The 17,180-nt window shown below is 65.2% G+C and overlaps 2 protein-coding genes across 2 annotated transcripts; one reads left to right on the top strand and one right to left on the bottom strand.

The window, feature by feature from the left end:
- The first annotated feature begins 6 nt into the window (after positions 1-6).
- Positions 7-11,508, top strand: DVL1 (dishevelled segment polarity protein 1). The gene is given in 16 exon segments (XM_021683982.2): positions 7-244; positions 4,914-4,983; positions 5,104-5,225; positions 5,476-5,579; positions 5,821-5,959; positions 6,557-6,650; positions 6,740-6,809; positions 6,902-7,041; positions 7,121-7,197; positions 7,273-7,340; positions 7,488-7,565; positions 8,311-8,442; positions 8,522-8,689; positions 8,766-8,972; positions 10,200-10,438; positions 10,440-11,508. Coding segments are annotated over 16 exon segments (2,007 nt in total). The 5' UTR covers positions 7-74; the 3' UTR covers positions 10,569-11,508.
- Positions 11,509-12,369: 861 nt separating this feature from the next.
- On the bottom strand, positions 12,370-15,470 carry TAS1R3 (taste 1 receptor member 3). The gene is given in 16 exon segments (XM_021683336.2): positions 12,370-12,460; positions 12,462-12,569; positions 12,571-12,756; positions 12,758-13,012; positions 13,014-13,293; positions 13,466-13,568; positions 13,703-13,828; positions 13,831-13,912; positions 13,914-13,938; positions 14,017-14,174; positions 14,176-14,598; positions 14,600-14,757; positions 14,833-15,055; positions 15,057-15,131; positions 15,246-15,372; positions 15,413-15,470. Coding segments are annotated over 16 exon segments (2,478 nt in total).
- Between the last annotated feature and the right edge of the window lie 1,710 nt (positions 15,471-17,180).

Here is a 17,180-nt window from a genome sequence, read left to right as displayed (position 1 = left end):
AGCGGGGAGGCGCCGGCGTCCGAGACCCGGGCCGGGCCGGGAGCGCCGCGCAGGCCCCGCGCCGCCGCCGCGCCATGGCGGAGACCAAGATCATCTATCACATGGATGAAGAGGAGACGCCGTACCTGGTCAAGCTGCCCGTGGCGCCCGAGCGCGTCACGCTGGCCGACTTCAAGAATGTGCTCAGCAACCGGCCCGTGCACGCTTACAAATTCTTCTTCAAGTCCATGGACCAGGACTTCGGGTCAGTGGGCCGTGGGGGCCTGTGCGCGAGGACGGGTGTCCGCACCTGTCCGCGCCCGGGCAGGGTCTTGGGGAATCTTGGGACTGTGACCGGGGCAGTGCCTCCGCTCCCTGGGGGTGCTGTGCGTCCAACCTGGCTGTGCCCTGAGCTGGGGACGCATGGGGCCCTGGCTGCCTGTCCAGGAGCCTGAGAGCGCTGGACGGTGGGGAGGCGAGGGTCCTGGTTTCTCCACCCACTCTGGGCCTGGGCCTGTGTGGCAGAGTGTGTTTGACTTGCGGGTGGTCAAGGTCTGTGGCCAAGGGTGAACTGAAGTCCCACCTTGGCACTTGTCAGACTCAGGGTCCCACTGCCTCCCTTCTGTGGAGGGCAGGTGCTTATAGGGCTGACCTGGAGGGCTTGTGATTCATGGGGCCTGGAGTCAGAGGAGTGTCAGGGGGGAAGGTAAGGGATGGGGGCAGGGTCGTAGCTGCCTAGTGGGTTCACTGTAGTTAGTTAGGGGGAAATGAGGTGATCTCAACTGGCACAGATTTGTCTATTGGAGTCTGCAGAAGTTTCCAGAGGCTCAAGACAGCCTCTCTCTGGATCCCTCCTCCAGGGTCCTGAGGATAGGGCAGAGATCAAGGATCACTGGGGACTATGGGTTGTCACTCCACCTGCCCCTGCCTGAGGGTTGCTGTCTGTTGGGTCCCTATTCTTGTTGAGCCACATAGTACTTGGGTTCCTGGGAGCAGCCTGGGCCATCTGCTGACTCCAGCAGCCTCTGGGTCAGTGTCCCCATGTCCAGCCTTAGTGGTGGCTGTCTTGGCTGAGGGGACTTCCCGCCTGCACTGGGCAGGGCCTCTGGGACAGTGAGCTGGAGGCTGGCTGTCCGCTTGAAGCTCTGTCCGAGGCCTGACCCAGCACAGCCATGGGTAACTTGAGTCCCCAGCTCAGCAATGCTGTGGGGGGTGGTTACTCAGAGGCCTCATGGGCTGAGCAGGTGTGCCTGGCCGCCCTCAGGGAGTCTGTGTCCTTGTGTGTGACTGTGTCTCGGGACTTTGACATTGAGGCCATTTACTGGATCCTCTGATTTGCATGGACCCTGGGCAGCCCCAGGTCAGGTCAAGCTGGGGCCATTCAGCAGTTCTCTGGAGGGCCTGAGGGAAGTTTGGACAATTAGACTTTCTTGTTCTCCACCACCACTAGGGAGAGGCAGAGAGGGGGCTTGTGTTCTCCGCAACCCTGGGTGGGCTGGGGAGCGGCCCGGCCCCACCATGAGAGGGGTACCCTCAGATCAGGGGCTGTGAGGACCACCCTGGTGAGCCTGGGCCTGCTGCCCCAACCTACCATCCCACTGTGGGCCAGGCCTTGAGTACCGCGAGCCTCCGTTCCTGGCCATAGTTGGCCACCTAGTAAGGGAAAGGGGAGTCTGAGGTGTGGCCACCTGCTCTGGGCCGGGTCCCACTCCCATCTTTGGCCAAGTGGGTGAGGGGGGGTCCCGTGCCTACCTCCCACTTTTCCCATGCAGGTCACGGCAAAGCTGGGGAAGGTCCCTGGGCCTATGGCGGGTTGGCACAGTGGTGCCAAGCTTTGGCTTTGGTGAGCGGTGGTGCAGGGAGGAGTCTGGGCCCAGCTTTTAGACTGTGAGGCAGAGGTCGGAGTCCCTTGATATCAGGGCTGCCTTGCTGATTCCAGGCCTGGCTAGACTTGGCATTTAGCTCATCTGCCTGGCAATGGCCCTGGTCCCTCCATCTCTGGGCCAGGAGTTCCGGTCTCTGAAGCCACCTGCCTGTGGGCCATGTGAGGGCTGCAGGGCAGGGGGTGGGGGCTGGGCCTGACCCAGCCTGCCTGGGTGAGTGCCCACTCTGCCCTTTGCAGCCGGTCCGTCTGGGGTCAGTGCCCCCAGTGGTGTTGGGAGAGTCCAGACAGGTACCTTTGGAGCTCATGGCGGGGTGTAGATGGCTGGGACCCGCTTGCCCTGGAGCCTGCAGAGCTTCAGCCTGGGGGAGCTCTAGGGTCAGGAGGCGGGGGGGAAGGGGCAGCCAAAGGCATGGTGGGAGCTGAGGATCCCTGACTTGTGGGGGCACAAGAGGGGGATCTCTTAGAGATCTCCCCTGTCATGTATGAGCTTGCTCTGCCATCGTCCTGCTTCGTGGAGGGGAGGTCTAGTGGGGGAACCCTGTGCCTCTGGGGACCCACTGGCAAGGGTTGCCCTGTGGCATGCTCTGGCCTCTGGGAGTCCTGGGGGTCCCCCTGTGGCTGTGCTTGGCTCTAAGGGCCCTGCTCTGAGCAGATTCCTTGCCAGGGCGAGTCTGCGGGGGCGGCGGGTGGGCGGGGCCGGACAGCCACAAGTTTGAGGTTAACCGGGATCTCGCCAGGAATTCTGAGGTTGGGAGCATGATGCCAGTGGGGGTGCCCCTGGGTGGCCACCCCTAAGGGTCGGTGGAGACTGCTTCCGAGGTCTGCTCTTCCACCTGGTGAGGCCTGGCCCAGGAGGGAACCCCAGAACGGTTTGGAGGCATTTCCCCCAGGCTCCACTGAGGCCTCCCCTGCCCTTGTCTCTGCCTGTAGCTCCCGGAGATTATGCTGGCCAGCGATGGGCTTTCCTGAGGAAAGCACCTGCGCCCTTGTCCTGGAGGCTCTGGCGCCCCCCACCCTCACCTCCTGGCTGTCTTGGCCTAGCTGGGTGGGGGTCTTGGTGTCCAGGCTTCAGATGGAGGGGAGGATGTCCTGTCGTGCTGGGTTGGGGGACTTGGGTTCCTCAGGCTGGGGGCGGGGCAGGGGAGCAGGGACTCTGGGCCCTGGGGGCTCATTTATGCAGGGGTAGGGGGCACAGAGGCTCGGGCAGCCCTGTGATTGGGTGATTGGTCATCTGGAGGCGCTGGCCAGGTGGGCAGTCCACCCCTGGGGGGGGCCAGGTGGGCCCTGTGGTGTGAGGGCTGGGGAGCTCCTCTGCCTGCCTGGGGGTGAGTCAGAAAGGGCGGGGGCTTGGGAATGGCAGAGGAGGCTGGGCCACCCGGGCTGAGAAACAGGAATTGGGTCCCTCCCGAGTCTCGGTTGCTGCTTTCACTCAGAGACGTGCTCTCGCCTGCCAGGCCCCCAGGAGGGCTTGCTGCATGGCTGGCTGTTGGCTGCGGCTGGCAGAGCCCCAGGTGGTGCTGGGCCTCCTCAGGTCTTCCTGTGGTGGCCCCCTCTTGTGGGGACTTCAGCTGAGTGCTGGGCTGGGTCCCGGCCTCCCCGGGGAGTTCAGTTCTGTGGGGCTTGTGGTGCCTGCGTAAGTTGGGGCAGCAGACACGGGGGCTTCTCTTCCTGTTAGGTGTCCACCTCGCTGCCCCTATGTGGCTGGCATGCCGGGGTGTGTCTGAGGGGCTGCTGCAGGGTGCTGGCAGCATGCCCCCTCCTGCCCTGGCTGGCCCTGTCTTTTCTGTCCTCTGAGGCCTGGGTGGTGGGTGGTGGACCTGGGCCTTGCTCCCCTGGGGGAGTATGGGATGCCCACTCTGTGGAGGCCTCCTGTTGCTGCCCAGGACTGGCAGAGTCCAGGCGTCCAGGCTCAACAGGTCACAAGGCTGCTTCCTGCCGGTTCTCCTGGCTCCTGTTTTTCTCCTGGGCCCAAGTCCCGGGTGTGGAAATCCCGCTGTGTTGGGCAGGGCTGGGCTCCAGCGGGGTAGGGCATCGGGGTGCCTCCTGCTGCAGGCCTGGCCCTGCCTGCCCCGATCCCTGGGCCTCAAGGGGGCCACAGTGTGGGGTGCGTCTGGGCCATAACCATTGCCCGCCCTGCCCCACGGCCCCTCCCCGGCTGCCGCTGCGAACCGTGCTGGCGGCTGTCTTCCTCAGGCCTTTGAATCGGACAGCTGACCCATCCCCCACCTGTGTCTGACCATGGCATCGTCGGCTTCCCTCCCAGTTTGCGTTGCTTTGGTTCTCTGTGTCCTGCCTGGGTACCTCCCCCACCCCCAAATCGATCTAACTGGGGGCGGCATCAAGACACCAGCCAGGGGCTGGATGCTGGGCATGTGGCTGCTGGGGTTTGCTGGCCTCTGGGGCTGGGGCTTCTCAGTGGGCCCAGCAGCCCTGTGCCTGGCTGTCCTTTCAGGCCTTGAGTTGGGCTGTTGTAGAGAGTGGGGTCTGCTTCTGTCTCCTCGGCCAGGTGGACGGGGCAGGAGGGCAGTGGCCTGCCCTCAGTGTGCACGTACGGGTCTGCATGCAGTCCCATCTTAATCTGCCTGTGTTCACGTGGTCTGATTGTCCTCACGTCTGTATCGAGGCCTGCTGTGAACTGGGCCCTGTTCTGGGTTGGGGCCAGGTTTAGGGGGTGGGGAGGTGGAGGGAAGAAGCCAGGCAGAGCCCTGCTGTCATGGATCCACACTCCGTGGGGCACGTAGACACAGAGCAAGGCAGATACTTGCATTATAGGGTGTTATAGGAGGTGATCCTCTGCTACTCGAGGGTCTGGAGTTTGGACCTCCCTCTGACCTGGGCCCTGGAAGTGGTCTGCAGGAGGATGACAAGGGTCCCCAGGAAGGGATTGCACCAGGCAGGGGCATCCACACAGACTGATATCTGGGCATGTGGTTGGATGGCCTTGGCTGGCATGCACCCTGGACAAGAATATGGGGAGCTCTTCCCTCCAGGGCCCACCGGTGGGAGCCATCTCTCGTGCAGGTGGTCTCACGGCACTGTCTGCCCACAGGGTGGTGAAGGAGGAGATCTCCGACGATAATGCCAAGCTGCCCTGCTTCAATGGTCGTGTGGTCTCCTGGGTGAGTCCATGGGGTGTTGGCAGAGGATGCTTGGCTAGGGTGGGGGCTGGGCTGGGCTGGGTGGGTGGGGGCTGGGCCTGCAGGCTGGCGGTGTCCCTGAGCCATTCCTGTCCTCTGCAGCTGGTCCTGGCCGAGGGCGCACACTCAGATGCAGGCTCTCAGAGCACTGATGGCCACACAGACCTGCCCCCACCTCTTGAAAGAACGGGCGGCATCGGGGACTCCCGGCCCCCCTCCTTCCAGTAAGGACTGTTTGTGGGGGGGCTGAGCCTGGTGGTCCTGAGGGGCCTGCTGCCTACCAGGCCTGTTGGGGGAAGGGGCGACTAACCAGGGACCCGTGGTCAGTAGAAACTGGTCAGTGGAGGAGGGGCGGGCAGAGAGGCCCAGTCTGGGCAGGTGAGTGGGTGGGAGAGGAGGCAAGGAGCTGGGAGGGTGTCGCACGCAGTGTGGGTGGCCCAGCCTGCCCCAGCCCACCCCATCTTGTGGGCACAGCCCTAATGTAGCCAGCAGCCGCGACGGGATGGACAATGAGACTGGCACGGAGTCTTTGGTCAGCCACCGGCGGGAGCGAGCCCGACGCCGGAACCGCGAAGAGGGTAATGAGGCCGCACCCTAGACTTGCCCGGGCCCCCATGGTGCACCCTATGACCCTGCCTACTCCCAGTTACTGCCCCCCCACCAATGGGGGTCCCAGAGTAGAGGTCCTAGGCCTGTCTGCCCAGGACCCCAGGGACCCCCCCAGCAGCCCCACAGTCACCTGGCCGGCTCCCAGGTCAGTTGGTGCTTGAGGCCACACAGGGGACCCCACAGCCAGCTCCCTTCTTGCTGTCCCCACAGCTGCCCGGACCAATGGGCACCCAAGGGGGGACCGGCGGCGAGACCTGGGGCTGCCCCCCGACAGTGCGTCCACCGTGCTGAGCAGCGAACTTGAGTCCAGTAGCTTCATTGACTCGGACGAGGATGACAACACGAGCCGGTGCGTGGGTGTGTGTGCGTGCAGATGCATGTGCGCAGGTGTGGCAGGTACACGTGGGTGGGTGTGCCCCAAGGTGTGTGTGCACAGGTATGTTACAGGTGTGCGTGGACTCACATCCAGATGTGTGTGCGACTGTGTAACAGGTATGCACGCACGTGTGCGTGGGCGTACGTAGGAACAGATGTGCACGCCGTCACGTCACGTACGGGTGTGCAGGTGTGTACGGGGTGTGAGTCCATGGGCGTGTTTACGTGGATGGGCATGTGCACGCGTGGTGTGGAACAGGCGTGTGTGCACGCACGTGCTGGCTTCCTTGGTGTTTGTGTCTCCGTGTTGGCCGAGCAGGGCTGCACATAGCAGTGGGGTTCGCACGTGTCGTGTGCGTAGGGCCGTGTTCAGCCCGGAGCTGAGCCTTCTCCTGAGCCAGCTCTACCCCAGCTCTGTGTCCCACAGCTGGCCCGGCTAGGGTGGCACGGGACCCGATGCCCATCCTGTGCGCTCCCTGTCTTGTGTGTGGGGCGGGGTGGGGTGCCCTGCTCTCCACCCTGCCGCAGCCCTGCAGCCTCTGGCCTGGCCCCTGACCTTCATGCCCCCCAGACTGAGCAGCTCCACGGAGCAGAGCACGTCCTCCCGGCTCATCCGAAAACATAAGCGCCGGCGGCGGAAGCAGCGCATGCGGCAGGCGGACCGTGTAGGTGGTGTAGGGGGCCGCCAGGCGCGGGGCGGGGTCCGCCCCGGTGAAGCCCCTGCCTCCGTCCCCTCACTTGCATCCCTCCACAGGCTTCTTCCTTCAGCAGCATCACGGACTCCACCATGTCCCTGAACATCATCACCGTCACTCTCAACATGGGTGAGGCCTCACTGGGGTCCCCCGGGGGGTGCAGGGCCCCTGGGTGGGGTGCACCCCCACAGCAGGCACCTGCTCACCCCTCGCCCCTGCAGAGAGGCACCACTTCCTGGGCATCAGCATCGTGGGCCAGAGCAACGAGCGGGGGGACGGTGGCATCTACATCGGCTCCATCATGAAGGGCGGGGCCGTGGCGGCCGACGGGCGCATCGAGCCGGGCGACATGCTGCTGCAGGTGCGGGGCTGTGGGGAGGGACTGGGGGGCCGAGGGGCTGGCACCCCTGCCCCGCCACGCTGAACCCCTTGCCCCCCAGGTGAATGACGTCAACTTCGAGAACATGAGCAACGACGACGCAGTGCGTGTGCTGCGGGAGATCGTGTCCCAGACGGGGTGAGGCGTGGCGGGTGGGCGGCATGGGGCGGGGCCCCGTGGGGCCTCGCCCGTGTGACCTGCTGCACCCCACAGGCCCATCAGCCTCACGGTAGCCAAATGCTGGGACCCGACCCCCCGGAGCTACTTCACCGTCCCGAGGGGTGAGTGACCCTGCAGGGCTCCTGGGCGGGGGGGTGAGGGCGCTCGCCCCGCCTGAAGGTCCTTTCCTCTGTGCCCCGTGCTCCGTCGTGCGCTACCATCCATCCGTCTGTTTGTCCGTCCATCCGTCACCACCCGGCGGCCACCAGCTGACCCGGTGCGGCCCATCGACCCTGCCGCCTGGCTGTCCCACACGGCGGCGCTGGCTGGAGCCCTGCCCCACTACGGTACGAGTCCCTGCTCCAGCGGCATCACGCGCACCAGCTCCTCCTCACTAACCAGCTCCGTGCCTGGCGCCCCACGTAAGTGGCAGCTCAGCGCAGGGAACTGAGGCACCAGGGCGAGGGGCCTGGCCGAAGTGCCCGCCCCGCACGGTCACACTCAAGGGCCGTCCTGCCGTGTGGCCAGGGCGCACACGTGGATGGACGCTGCTGACGTGGGTGTGTCGGACCGAGCACCGACTCACGTGTCTGCCCTCACGCACACCCTCCTTCCAGCCGGCTGTCCGTGTGGTGGGACTGAAAGTTGCCCAGACGGGCCAGGCCAGCCCTGGGGCCCCTCTCTCCTGGGGAGGAGAGGCAGTGCACGCGGGTGACCCCCACCCGGCTTTCCTGCGGCTAACATGACTAACAGCCCTGAGCTAGCGGATGGGGAGGGGGGAAGAGGCCTCTCCCCGTGGGGCTGGCCTCACCTGGGCTTGGGCCCAAGATCCTGATGAAGCATCTGCAGGGGTAGGGGACAAAGGTTCAAACCCCCCGACCCACCCCTGCTCCCCGCCGCTGTGAGGGTCCATCCTGTGGTGGGATTGGACTCTGCGGTCACCGGATGGCCTCACGGTCTGGGCTCCAGGACCACAGACCCGACCTGGAGCCTGGGCTCTGAGATGGGCTGCCGCAGCGGGGCCTGCAGCCCATCCCAAGGCCTCCCCCTGCCCTCGCTGCTCAGGGCTGAGGGGGGTGCTGTGCCTTACAGAGCTGGAGGAGGCACCTCTGACGGTGAAGAGCGACATGGGCGCCGTGGTGCGCGTCATGCAGCTGCCAGACTCGGGCCTGGAGATCCGTGACCGCATGTGGCTCAAGATCACCATCGCCAATGCCGTCATTGGTGAGGCGCCCGCCGGGCTGGCTCCGGGCGGGCGGGTGCGCCCCCCGGGCTCTGTGCCCTGATGCGTGCTCCGGGCCAGGGGCGGACGTGGTGGACTGGCTGTACACACACGTGGAGGGCTTCAAGGAAAGGCGCGAGGCTCGCAAGTACGCCAGCAGCATGCTGAAGCGCGGCTTCCTGCGGCACACGGTCAACAAGATCACCTTCTCGGAGCAGTGCTACTACGTCTTCGGGGACCTGTGCAGCAGTGAGTGGGGGCTGGGGGGCGGGGATCCCCAGAGGGCCTGCCCACACTGCCCTCACCCACCCTCCCCTCCCGCCAGATCTCGCAGCCCTGAACCTCAACAGCGGCTCCAGTGGGGCCTCGGATCAGGACACGCTGGCCCCACTGCCCCATCCGGCCGCCCCCTGGCCCCTGGGTCAGGGCTACCCCTACCAGTACCCGGGCCCCCCGCCCTGCTTCCCGCCCGCATACCAGGACCCTGGCTTCAGCTATGGCAGCGGCAGTGCTGGAAGTCAGCAGAGTGAAGGTGAGAGCCTACTGGGCGCCCAGCTCCCCGCTGTCCCCGCCGCCTGGCTCTGCCCTGTGTGCCCACCCCCTCTGCCCCATGCGCTCCTGCCTGCTCTGTGTCGAGGCCCTGGGTGAGCTCCTTCTGGAAGGGGTGAGTGGTTCAGGGGGATGGAGAGAGCCCTGCAGACTTCGGGGTGCGTGTGTGTGTGTGTTGGGGGGTGCTGGTGTTCCAGGCGCAGCAGAAGCAAAAGGCCAGGAGACGGCACGGGGAAGGACGGCAGAGAGGTCCCAGGCCACGGTGGAGGACAGACACTGCCCCCAGCACCTGCAGCCCGGCTGGGAGCTGGAGGTGGACAGTCCCACAGACAGCTGTGGACCCACCCTGGGATGTGTGGAGAGCTGAGCAGGAGGATCGAGGGGCGTCCCTGAGGAGGGGACTTGGAGGAGTGGCCTGAGGCTGTCAGTGTCACTGAGGCCAGGGGGCAGAGGTCAGGCAGCTAGCCCAGTAAACCCAGACAGGGATGGGAGAGAGAGGAGAGCAGGTCAGAGGGCAGCGGTGCCCCAGGGGAAGCTGTTGCTGGGCGCCTGTGGACCCTGGACAGGCCCAGCTGGTGGCTGCATGCGCCGTAGGTGGGAATGGGTGTCCGGGCCAGGCCTGCTGTGTAACTCGTGCTATCCCTTGCTTTGTGCTGAGCAAGCCTTAGACTGAAGGACTAGCGGAGTGGACCCTCCGGGCCGGTAAGCTAGGGTCCTGCCCGGCGTCCCTCTCGGCATGTTCCCAGCCAGCTGGCCTTCTCAGGCTCCCCGCTCTTCCTGGGAGCCCGGGACGGGGGCTGAGCTGAGCAGCTGGCCAGGGCCTTGGGGCTGGACGGAAGGTGGGTCTTGGGGGTGGGGGGGATGCCCAGGATGGCCGACAGGAGCCCCGGGCACCCAGGGCCTCACTTGTGCGTCAGGCTCTCAGCTGCAAGATCAGGCATTGGGGTGAGATGGGGGGCACTGAGCTGGCCCCAGAGTGTCGCTGCCTGCCTGCCACTGCCCGCCCCCGCCCCCCGGCCTGCTGCAGCTGTTCTCGCTTCTCGGAGTGGGGCCAGCCCTGCTCTCCTGTCTGCATGGCTGCCCCCCCCACACCCGCCCTGCTTGGGACTACCAGGTTCCGCCCCTGGTTGCCCTGGCAACGGCTGGTCGTCCTGGAAGTGACGTGGCCTGACACTGACCATCTCATTCCTCTCCCTGTCCTTGACTCCAGGAAGCAAAAGCAGTGGGTCCACCCAGAGCGCCGGCGGGAGCAGCCGGCGGGCACTGGGCCGTGAGAAGGAGCGCCGGGCGGCTGGAGGCGGGGGCAGCGGCAGCGAGTCAGACCACACGGCACCGGGCGGGGTTGGGGGCAGCGGCTGTCGGGATCGTCCAGCTAGTCAGCTCAGCCGGGGCTCGGTGGCTGCCCCGGGGCTCCCCCCTTCGTATCCCTTAGCAAAGGCGTACTCGGTGGGGGGGGGGCCCGCCGGGGGGGCCGCCCGTCCGGGAGCTGGCCGCTGTCCCCCCAGAGCTGACGGGCAGCCGCCAGTCCTTCCAGAAGGCCATGGGGAACCCCTGTGAGTTTTTCGTTGACATCATGTGACTGAGGAGAGAGTGCCTTCAGCTCGGCCCCACAGTGGGGGAGCCGGTGGTCCTACCCACTCCTGCAGGAGGGCACACCGCCTCTGGGGCTTCTGTGGGCTTGCCTTACTGGCGGCTGTCCTGGGTCAAGCAAGCCCGTGCCTGTCTGCACACAAGGGGTCGTGTCGGGGCACAGGCCTGGGGGGAGAGTGGGAGCAGGCTGGGCGAGGAGCTGAGGGCAGCCCAGGCCACCGTGGTCTCAGTTTGGCAGTCCGTCCATTCCTGTCTGGAGCAGCTTGTGTCCGTGCAGACCCTGTGCCCTTGGGGTGTGCCTCAGGGACCCCCACGTGCCTACAGAGCTGTGCACAGGGCCCCAGACTAAGCTGAGAAGAGGCTGCTGGGCCTGGGCCCCCTGTTGGCCCAAGTCATAGGCCCCACCACTTTTGCCTGGGCTGGGTTGGCCCTTCCTGAAGGGGGAATTGGAGCCCCGAGGCCCCTCTGTGGACGTCCGGGGTAGGGATCTAATTTATTTATTTATTGCCTGGCCTTGTGTGCTCTGGGGGAGGTGGTGGCCAGGTCAGCTGTCCCCCCACCCACCGGGTCTCAGACTTAATGCAGGGACACAGGTCCTGTCGGAAAGTGGGAAGGGTTGGTGAGGGGAAGATGGGAGGGGACGTGCTTCAGCTGGTGGTGGTGGGGATGTGACAAGGGGCAAGGGGCCCGGGTGCACACAGCTGCTGCAGGGGCAGGGTGTGGGGAAGAGGGGGTAGCCAGCCCACCCCTCCTTGCTGTCCTCGGGTGACTGCCCACCCACTCACGCCGCTTCCTTCCTGGCGTTTCTGGCCTGCACACATTTGCGCTGTAGATACTGTATCAAGTCAGAGTGTCCGTCCAGATAGTTAATAGAGCTGCTTCTGTGTAAATGCTATTTTAAAGACTAAAAAGCATTTAATTTTATGGGACTGATGTGTGGCCTGTGTCTCTTCTCTTTTGCTGGGTGCCTTAGAAGGCTGGGGTGCGGCTGTCCTCTGGGTCCCTGGTCAGCGCCAGGCTCTGTCCCCGTGCTGGCTGCCGGCAGGGTCCTTGGCGGCTGGTCCTCTGTCCGTGGTGCTAGCTCCTGGCTCCAGGGGTCTTGGCTGTGGATGCTGGCCTTGGTGCTGACCCCCAGGACTCTGTCCACGGTGCTGGTGGCCATCTGACCCCATTTTACCCGCTCGGGCCGGGCCACGGAGAGAGGAGGAGCTTGGGTGTGTGCCCCCCCCCCCCCCCCCCCCCCTGCAAGTAGGCCTCTGCTCTGTTCATCATTCCCGTCCCACTCTGGGGCCCACGATCAGTCACATGTCCCTGCAAAGGGGTCAGAACAGCTCCCATCACCCACCAACCTCCCTTCCCTGTGATGCTTGGATGGGGTGCTGGCTGGAGGCTCCAGGCTGGGCCTGGCCAGGCAAGTAATGCCCAGCTTGGACTTCAAGTGATCGGACGGGGGCTTTCCTGAGCTCTTGGCATGAGCTACAGGAGCCCCAAGGAACCTTTTTATGGGCCTCTTTCTGGAACAGTGGGGCTGGATCACCTGGGTTGGCCCTGGCCAAGGCTTGGCTAGGACAGATACAGAGCTGCTCTCAGGCCCCAGGTGGGTGTGAGGCCCTTCGTGAATGCTGCAGGCCCAAGGATCACTGTGGTGTCAAGGTCAGCAGTCAGCCTGCAGTCAGGATCTAGAGCTGGGGTGGTCTCAGCAGCTGGGGTACAGTCTGGGGGTTGCTTCATAGGAACTTGGTTTGGGGGAATCTCAACTAAGTCTGGGTTCACTGGGTGAGGTCACTGGGTCAGGGGTCACTTGTTTTTGCCCCGAGTCTCCTTTCCCCCGGTACACTGCTGCCCTGCCCTCTAGCATCATCTCCCAGGAAGAACTCGGGTGTTGAGCTCCAGCCGCCGCAACAGCAGGTAGCACTTGGGCAGGTGGAAGGTGGCCAGGATGCCCAGGGCGCAGAGGAGGATGGCGCCCATCTGCACGTGCACATTGGCAGAGGGGCACAAAGGAGATCCAGGTGACGAAGTAGGCCAGTATGGCAAAAATGAGGCCGCGGGCGCCGTTGTAGTGGTCTGGCCGGCTCTGCACCAAGAAAGTGCCCAGGAAGCAGAGGAGGGCCAGCGTGGCATTGGCATGCGCCAGGCCGAAGCTGATCCAGGAGCGCACGCGGCATGCACCAGCGCCTTGTGGGCAGCACCCACCAGTCCGTCACCACCTCCGGCGGGAAGACCGCCAGGTACCAGGTACACAGCGCCGCTTCCGCCAGCAGAGCGAGCAGCACCGCCAGCCAGGCCCGGGGCCCCTGCAGGCAGCCACGCAGCTGCTCTGCCCAGCTGGGTGGCAGCTCCGAACCCACAAATATCTGGGCCGCCTGCAGGAAGAGTGTGCTCAGGCAGCCAGCGAGGGGAAGGTGGAGCAGGGGCTGCTGGGACAGGCAGCTGGCCGGGGAACAGGAGGATGCTGAGGCAGACGGGGCCCAGGCAGGCCAGGCCAAAGCAGGCCCGTGGCCCGCCTGAGGCCTGAACCAGCGGGCTGTCCCAGTACCAGATGAAGAGCCCCAGGGCTGCCCGCGCCAGGCCCAGCGCCAGGCCCAGCAGTATAAGCAGTACCAGCACAGCTGGCTCCCCCCACGCCAGGATCGTGGGCCTGCGGGGGAAGCAGCGTGTGCTCCGGTCTGGGGACCACTGGTCCTGGTCACGCTGGGTGCAGAGGAGGTCATCTGTGGTGTGGGACCAAAGAGGGGACACTGGGGGGGGCACGGGCTCCTCGGCCTCACTCCCACCCCACTTGCTCTGGCCTCAGGGTTGGCCTTGGAGCCGGGACACGAGGCCCCGTGGGTCCCGGCCTGCCCCGCCGTCCTCAACTTGTGCAGGCCTGGGCGAGGGGCTCACCTGGGCTGCGCTGGTAGCTGCCGGCCCTGCAGTCCACGCGGTCGTAACAGCAGGAGTGGAAGCCCTTCACTCAGCACTGCTGAGAGCACTGGGATACGGGTGCCTGGCACGGGGCCTCGGGGCTCAGGTCGTGCTCAGCCGGGTGCACTGCCCAACCTGGGGACGGTGCCCCCTGCAGCCCCTGCCCCGGCAGAGCCAGAACTTGTTCGTGGCAGGGGGAGCACAGCTGGGGCTCACCTGGTCCCCAGGCGTGTGCCAGGGCAGCTGGGACTGCCAGAGCTCCAGGCGGCCATCGAAGGCTCCTACAGTGTGCAGCTTGGGCGTCGGGTCCTGCCACACCCACAGTTTCAGGTCATAGTCCATATGTTCACGTTCCCGCTGGTATCGAACCGCAGCTCCAGGCCGCGAGTGTGGAAGCTGGTGTTGTACATGTTCTCCAGGAGCTGGTGGGTGGGCTGGAGCCAGTGGGGGCGCTGGGCCAGTAGCTGCCTCCAGCGCACACTCCCCGCTGAAGCTCCTTCTCGGGAGTGCCGGGGGCTCCCCGCCCTTACCTGCCAGGGCTGCACAGAGCAGTGTGTTGTGGAGGGCCTGGGCCACGGCGTACACGGCCGCGTAGGCAGCGAAGGTCTGGGGGTGCAGCAGCCCCGCAGATATGTTCTCCAGCGTGATGTGGTCACACTGGGGGCAGCGTGGCCCCACCACGTGCTCCTCCAGGCTGTTCAGCATCCAGGGAGGCGCAGAAGGCGGGGTCGGCAGCCAGGGCCAGGCAGGTCCACACGTAGGATGGGAACTCGGGCATCAGGGCGCCCTGCTGTAGGAAGCCGAGCACGGTGCCCACCTCAGCCATGCCGGGCAGTGTCATGACCAGGTCCGAGGTCAGCCAGGCCTCACTGGCCACCCACACCTTGGGCGAGAGCTTGCAGTGGATGCTGTAGCTGAAGAGGGTGCGGGCGGCATGGGTGGAGGAGAACAGCACCACCACCTGCACACTGCTCTGGTCCACCTGGTGCAGCAGGTCCTGGACGGTGCCCAGCCGCAGGCTGCCCGCGTGCGGCAGCAGCACCAGGCTCTCGTGCGCAATGCAGATGCCCCTGGCGTTGGCCAGGCTGGAGAAGAGGCTCAGGCCCTGAGGCCGTACTCGTCACCGCCACGGCGGCCACCCAGTTCCAGCCGAGCTCCTGCAGCAGCTCCACCGTCACCACCACCTGCACGCGGTCGCTGGGCACCGTGCGGAAGAAGGACGGGAAGATCTCCCGGTTGCTCAGCCGGTCAATGCTGGCACCGTAGCTGACCTGCAGTGACCGGGAGGCAGCTCCTGATGCGGGGCTCCTGCAGGCAGGGCAAGTGGGGGTGGGTGGGGGGCGCACCTGCGGCATGAGGAAGAAGCTGAAGAACATGCCGGGGACGAGGGCGAGCTCGGATGAGTGGGGTCCGGTGACAGCCAGCACACGGGCCTGGTACTGCGTGTAATTGCAGTGGGCAGCAACGTCGCAGCTGCCCGCTCTGGCCATGAACATGAGGCTGGGCTTCATGGCCACCACGGGCTCTGAACACGTGCCAAAGGGGTCGTAGCCCAGGTGCAGCCCGGCACAGGGCAGACCCATTGTTGATCTCCTCCACAGCCATCTTCATGGCCAGCGCCCAGAGCAGGCCAAGGGACAAGAACCTGGGGCCACAGAGGGCTGCGGGTGGCCGACACCTCGTCCCCACTCAGGAGCACCCCAGACCTGAACCACCTCCACCCTCGTCACCCCTCACTCCCCACCCCTGGCATTCCTACCTGGTGCACACAGAGGCACCAGGTTGAGTCCTGTCGCCGAGACCTGCATCCTCGGCTGCGCCCAGGGGGAAGAGCCTGCCCAGCACATAGTCCCCTTGCATCCTGAGCTGCTGGGATAAGCAGCTGGTGAACGCTGCAGGCCCAAGGATCACTGTGGTGTCAAGGTGGGGTGCCTGCTCCGAGGCCCGAGAGAGTCACGAGGCCCGGGAGAGTCAGGCCTGGCATGGCAGGTGGCAGCTTCCAGCAGGGATGGCAAATGAGAGAACCGGGTGGGGGCCCTGATATGATGACTTGGGGCAGGGGAGGGCAGAGGATTTGCTTAGCAAAATCCTCACCTGTCCTCATCTGCCAAGCCCAGGGGCCCCTGGGGACACCCTTGCTTTCCTGGGCCCTGTAGGTTTGTGCTCCTTGGACTCTTTTATCCTGATGTCACCCACCCACAGGCTCTCTGGCTGACAGTGACCTGGGCAGGCAGGCTCTGAGCAACCACTGACCATGATCTTGTTACCTGCCTGTGCCCAAGCCCCTTTGCACCCACCCCATTCCTGGAAAGGAGGAGGGACACTCAGGACTTCTCCGCCAGAGGATCCTGGGTTCTCTAGCTGCCTGGGGGAGGTGCCAGTGCCCCGAGGAGTAGGTACAGAAACACCTCTTCCAGCCCTGGGGAGGACTGTTAGTAGCCGGGGGTGAGGGGTGGGCCGCAGGGGTGGCTCCACCTGCAGGCTCAGGGGGCAGACCAGCCAGGAGGACAGCGGCCAGCCAGCCCGCCTGCTCTCCATCCTGCGGCTGGGGTGGGGAGAGCCCCAGGGTGGGGGCTGTGGCCTCCCAGCTTGTCTGAGAACAGGGCTGGGCTGTTGCCTAGAAACTTCAGGGACCCTGAGGCTGGTTCTGCCCACACCCTGCCTGGGCTCTTGACCCAGCAGGTGCCTCCCTCTGGGGACAGAGGGCACAGTTGGGCATGCAGGGAGGAAAGGCTACAACCAAATGGGCCTCTGAAGCTGGGTCAGCACCAGGTGTGTGCAGGTGAGCCCCGAAAGATGTGCCAGCAGCAGTTCCTACTTAGCCTCTGGGTGCCCCGGGGACCTGACACGGGGCTCAGGTGTGGGGGTGCCCAGTAGGCACCCAGAGGAACTGGGGGAGGCTACCGATGCCCCTGGAGGGGAGTAGGAGCTCTGGGTGGTCTTAACCCTGGCAGATGTTTATAGGAGGTGGTCTGGGATCTGATCTCTGCCGCCTGTGGGGAGGGACCAAGCTGCGTGGCACGCTCAGGGCATGCACATACGTGTGCAGCACACACACTCGACATTGCGCCTGCACACACCACACACACACGTATGACACTTATGCCGTGCGTGGCCCCTGTATGTCTGTATGCACCTGGGTGCACACATGTGCAGCCCTCATGGTCATCTCCAGCCGCAGGATGGAGAGCAGGCGGGCTGGCTGCGGTCCCTGCGGGACCGGGCGAAGCGGAAGGCCTGGAGGCGGCAGAGGGGACCTGGCAGTGGACTCTGCTCTTTGGGTCTGACATTGGGGTGTCCAAGAGCACGCTGCCTGACACATATCCTCCTTCGGTCCCAACCACTGCTGTGGCTGAGCAGCTCCCCTGCATAGGCTTTGTAGGTCGTTCTCCCTACAAGCTGTGCGGTTGGCCTCAGACCTGCCCTTCCAACCCAGTCCCTTGGGTAATTCTGTTTTCTCACCTATAACATGGGGATAGTGACATGGACCTTGGTGGGGGCTCGGGGGACCAAGCTAAAGGCTACACAAACAGACAGGCAGCACCCCCTGCCTCATGCTGGCCAGGACAGGCCACCCGTCCCCATGCTTGACACTGCCCTGTGAGCCTGGCAGTAGGGCCTCAGCCCCATGGGGTCACGCCCCTCCTCCCTCCAGTAAGCAGCTGCCTGACACACACAATAGCCCCCGCTCCCC

This window comes from Neomonachus schauinslandi, chromosome 4 (assembly GCF_002201575.2).
Source record: "Neomonachus schauinslandi chromosome 4, ASM220157v2, whole genome shotgun sequence".
Classification (NCBI taxonomy): Eukaryota; Metazoa; Chordata; class Mammalia; order Carnivora; family Phocidae; genus Neomonachus; species Neomonachus schauinslandi.
The sequence above is the reverse complement of the archived record's forward strand: the minus strand, read 5'-3'. Positions and strand labels throughout refer to the sequence as shown.